At 44.0% G+C, this 3872-nt stretch overlaps 1 protein-coding gene across 8 annotated transcripts in view; it reads left to right on the top strand.

Annotated features, from left to right (window-relative positions):
* The window catches only part of Yap1 (Yes associated protein 1), a 75255-nt gene that overhangs the window by 65654 nt on the left and 5729 nt on the right, over positions 1-3872 (top strand). For all 8 annotated transcript variants that reach the window (XM_021206851.2, XM_021206849.2, XM_029542843.1 and 5 more), the window contains one exon: positions 3385-3515. In XM_021206851.2, the coding sequence (XP_021062510.1) occupies positions 3385-3515 (131 nt within the window). The remainder of the gene's footprint in view (positions 1-3384; positions 3516-3872) is intronic.

The following is a 3872-nucleotide window of genomic DNA, read 5'->3' as shown; positions in this document are numbered from 1 at the left end:
AGCTACCTCAAGTATTTAAAAAAAAAAAAAAAAAAAGGGGGGGGGGGACCAGTAAAAGCAGAAGAGCAACAGAATTCAAAGCAGCAAAAACACAAGAGACTTTGAGGCAATTTCTCCTGGAACTCATTCTTGTAGACCAGGCTGACCTGCCTGCCAGCCTGCTCTGCTGAGTGCTGAATTAAAAGCAAAAGTAAGTGTTCGCCACAACCTACAGGGGGCTGCTATCAGTTCTAACCCATTCAGTAACCTTGGAAAGGTATAATCTTCAAAAGAGCCAAGATAAAATATTGTTAAAATATTATGAAAATTCAGTACACTATAGTTATTTCTATTAACTGTTTGTCGGCTATGGGCCATGCTACTGTTGACTGAACAGAATTCAGAATGAGGCAGGCAGAAATGTGCCTCTTTGATAAAAATGCCTCTGAGGTGCTGGGATATGGGCAGTGGCGGCACTTGCCTGCCTAGCACACCACAGAACCCTGGGCTTGTTCAGTTTCAGAATATTATGGATTATTCAGGGTTGCTACTGGTTGGTTTGTTTGTTTTTATTTAAACAATTTTTATTAGACTTTTTTCATTTACATTTCAAATGCTATCCCGGAAGTCCCTTATACCCTCTCCCTGCCCTGCTCCCCAACCAACCCACTCCCTCTTCCTGGCCCTGGCATTCCCCTGTATTGGGGCATATGATCTTCGCAAGACCAAGGGCCTCTCCTCCCAATGATGGCTGGTTAGACCATCTTCTGCTACATATGCAATTAAAGACAGGAGCTCAGGGGGTACTGGTTAGTTCATATTATTGTTCTTATAGGGTTACAGACTCCTTCAGTTCCTTGGGTACTTTCTCTAGATCCTCCATTGGGGGCCCTGTGTTCCATCTGTCTCTTCACTCTGTCCTTACCGGGCATAGGTTAATATGGTATGCTAAGCACCACGAGCCTGCTATGTGTTCAAGGTTTTAAAGACATGTCCTGCAAAATTCAATCTCAAAATGCAGCTGAGATCGTTGTAGGAGTTAACGAGGGAAGAACATTGCCTTTTTTGAGCCCTAAATAATAGAAAGAAAAAAAAGATGTCTTAGTAAGAAGCCACAGATAGGAAAGCCACCATTATAGAGTCACTTCTTACCTTTCAGGGTGATGTTATCAGTGAGAGAATTCTGTCAAACAGAAATGGGGCGTCACTGGAACCACTACAGAAAGTGTTGGCCTTTATGCAGAGCAGGAGGAGGCCACAAAAACAGCCACAAGATCTAAGACTGGGCCTGATGGTCTCACTGTTCTTGTTGAAATGGGCTTGACCCCGTAGAGAATATGCAAACAGAAACTGAGCAAAACAGGCGTGCGTGCGTGTGTGTGTGTGTGTGTGTGTGTGTGTGTGTGTCACACGCTCACACACACACACCACCTAGAAAGGTAAAGGTCATGGACTTGTAGAGAGAGGACAAAAGAAACCTGGAAAGGCTAGAGCAGGAAGATCCTGGAATGTGAAGGGTTAAGTGGGAGGTGAGGTCATCCAAGAACTGGTTCCCAAAGCCATACATGGAAAACACAGTTCTGAGAAAGTGCAGGGGTGCACAATACTCACACATTAGCCAGGCAGTGGTGGTGCACACCTTTAAACCCAGCACTTGGGAGGCAGAGGCAGGCAGATCTCTGAGTTCAAGGCCAGCCTCATCTGCAGAGTGAGTTTCAGGATCATCTGGTCTGGATGAAATGTTTAATATATGAAACGTTGGTCATTGTGTGCTTTCCTCATATGTACCTCACCACAGATCTCTCCTTGTTAGTCTCTCCCACCAAATAACCCACCTTTCATTTTCATGCCTTTATGGGTGTATATACTTTATTTTAATTGAGATTTTCAGTAGGAGAAGCCATATGATACTTGTCTGAGTTTGGCTTGCTTTGCATACTATGTTCATCCCCATTTCCATGAGTTCATGTTTCATATTACATGTTTATCTACACATCTGTTGCTGGGCCTCTAGACCGCTTTGCCTCAGAACATTGGCTGTTGTGAGTAAAGTAACATTAAACATAGATGTGCAAGAGTCTCAAGGAATTAAGTTCCCTGTGATGTTGACCCAGGAGTGGTTCTCTGGTCTGATGGTCCTCGCTGCGTTCCCAGTGTGCCTTTGTTCTGTACTGATTTACTTGTCCTCCGGCAGCATACCAGGTTTCCTTTCTTCCCTCGCTCGGTCTTTACAGCATTTGCTGTTGGTTTTCTTGATAGTAATGTGGATTATGATCCTGCCTTTCCCTGATGGTTGAGGAGTGTTACGGAAATATGAGTTACAGAAATACTGATGAAAAATCAGCTACAACAAATATTGTTATTGTCCATTCATAATTGAAGAAAATTTTAAATTGGAGTTTGAATTTACCAAAAATTTAAGGTGATCTTTCCCTCCAACATCCCCACACAAGTTCACAAATCTGAATACTCAGTACACCTCCAGGTAAGGAGCCCCAGTGTTAGGCCAGAGGATGTCAATAACCTGTATAAAGAGTAGAGTTTAAAGAGAGGAGACACCATAGCAATGCTGTGTAGAGTAAGAGGTGTCACTGGCTTGGGCCCTGAGTGAAGATGTGGCTTGAGGGGCTGGAGGAAGCTGTTCCTTAAAGGCAGCCTTGGGCCTAGGAAACTGCAGAGGGACCTGGGAGCATGCTTTATAGAAAACTCCATGTTGCAAGTCAGTTAACAAGTGCAAAAGCCTGTGCTCAAGCAGGGGTGACATCTGCTCAGGAAACAAATCCACGATTTATAAGGTAGGGTGGTGAGAGACCCTGGTCCAAAATGTCTGAAGCACCTCTGAGGCCTGTTGTTAGCCGGCGGCAGATTTCCAGGTAGGATTCTGTTGAGCACTGTTTGATCCCTGGAGAAATGTAATCCCAGACTCAGCGTCCCCAGAGGAGAGAACACAGCTCTATTTAGTTCTGGGAGGAAGTCCCTAAGACAGTAAGGCTTGGTGTGAGCAGTGGGGGTTAGGGGACTGGTGTCTAACAACAAATCACACGTGTTCTTTCCATTCTGTTTTCACTGCTGGCCCCAAACCTTCAGAGCCGGTAAGTAATGACAAAATCTAAGAATTGTCATTTAAAGCCCAACTGTCCCAAGGGAAGATTTGGGGGTCTTTGCAAGTAAAAAATAGTACGATGGAATAAATGTTGCATGTTGGGATTAGTGTCTGCAGCTTACTTTCTCTTTCTAATCATTCGAGGTGCATAGAAGAATTTGGTTATTCTAATTAGAAATATGTTAATGTTTTACTTTTGTGTGTATTTACCCCTTTTGTAGTTTTGTATCTCTTAAATCTAACAATAAATTTGTAAATCAGTAGACTAATTCTCTTTATGTTTGTTTGTTTGTTTGTTTAAGGAACTAGCTCTGCGCAGCCAGTTGCCTGCACTGGAGCAGGATGGAGGAACTCAGAATGCAGTATCTTCTCCCGGGATGTCTCAGGAATTGAGGACAATGACAACCAATAGTTCAGATCCCTTTCTTAACAGGTTAGTGAGAATGCTGGCCAGTATCTGGAACAGACCCTTGCTTTGTTGTTCTGCTTTGAGATTTATGGCTGTGTAGAACATCCATGTGGGCCAAACCCCATAGCTGTCAACCATCAAAGCTGAGGATTAAAGGGGACTAACTGTTCAGGCTTGTGCAGGGATCTCCGTCAAAGCCCCAACGTGCTTATTTCTGCCTGTAAAAATTAGTCGTGAAGGATAGAGTGAATGCCTTTCTGTAAAAGCAAGCAGGCAGCAGCTTACCCCCAAGGATGTTAGTGAAGGATGGGGATGCTATGCCCCACTCTCTAGGCTGCTGCTGTTGCAGCTCAGGGGTGTGGTTCCATGATGTGTGTGTTT

Source organism: Mus pahari, chromosome 10 (genome assembly GCF_900095145.1).
Source record: "Mus pahari chromosome 10, PAHARI_EIJ_v1.1, whole genome shotgun sequence".
Classification (NCBI taxonomy): domain Eukaryota; kingdom Metazoa; phylum Chordata; class Mammalia; order Rodentia; family Muridae; genus Mus; species Mus pahari.
This window is presented reverse-complemented; position numbering and strand designations above follow the sequence as displayed.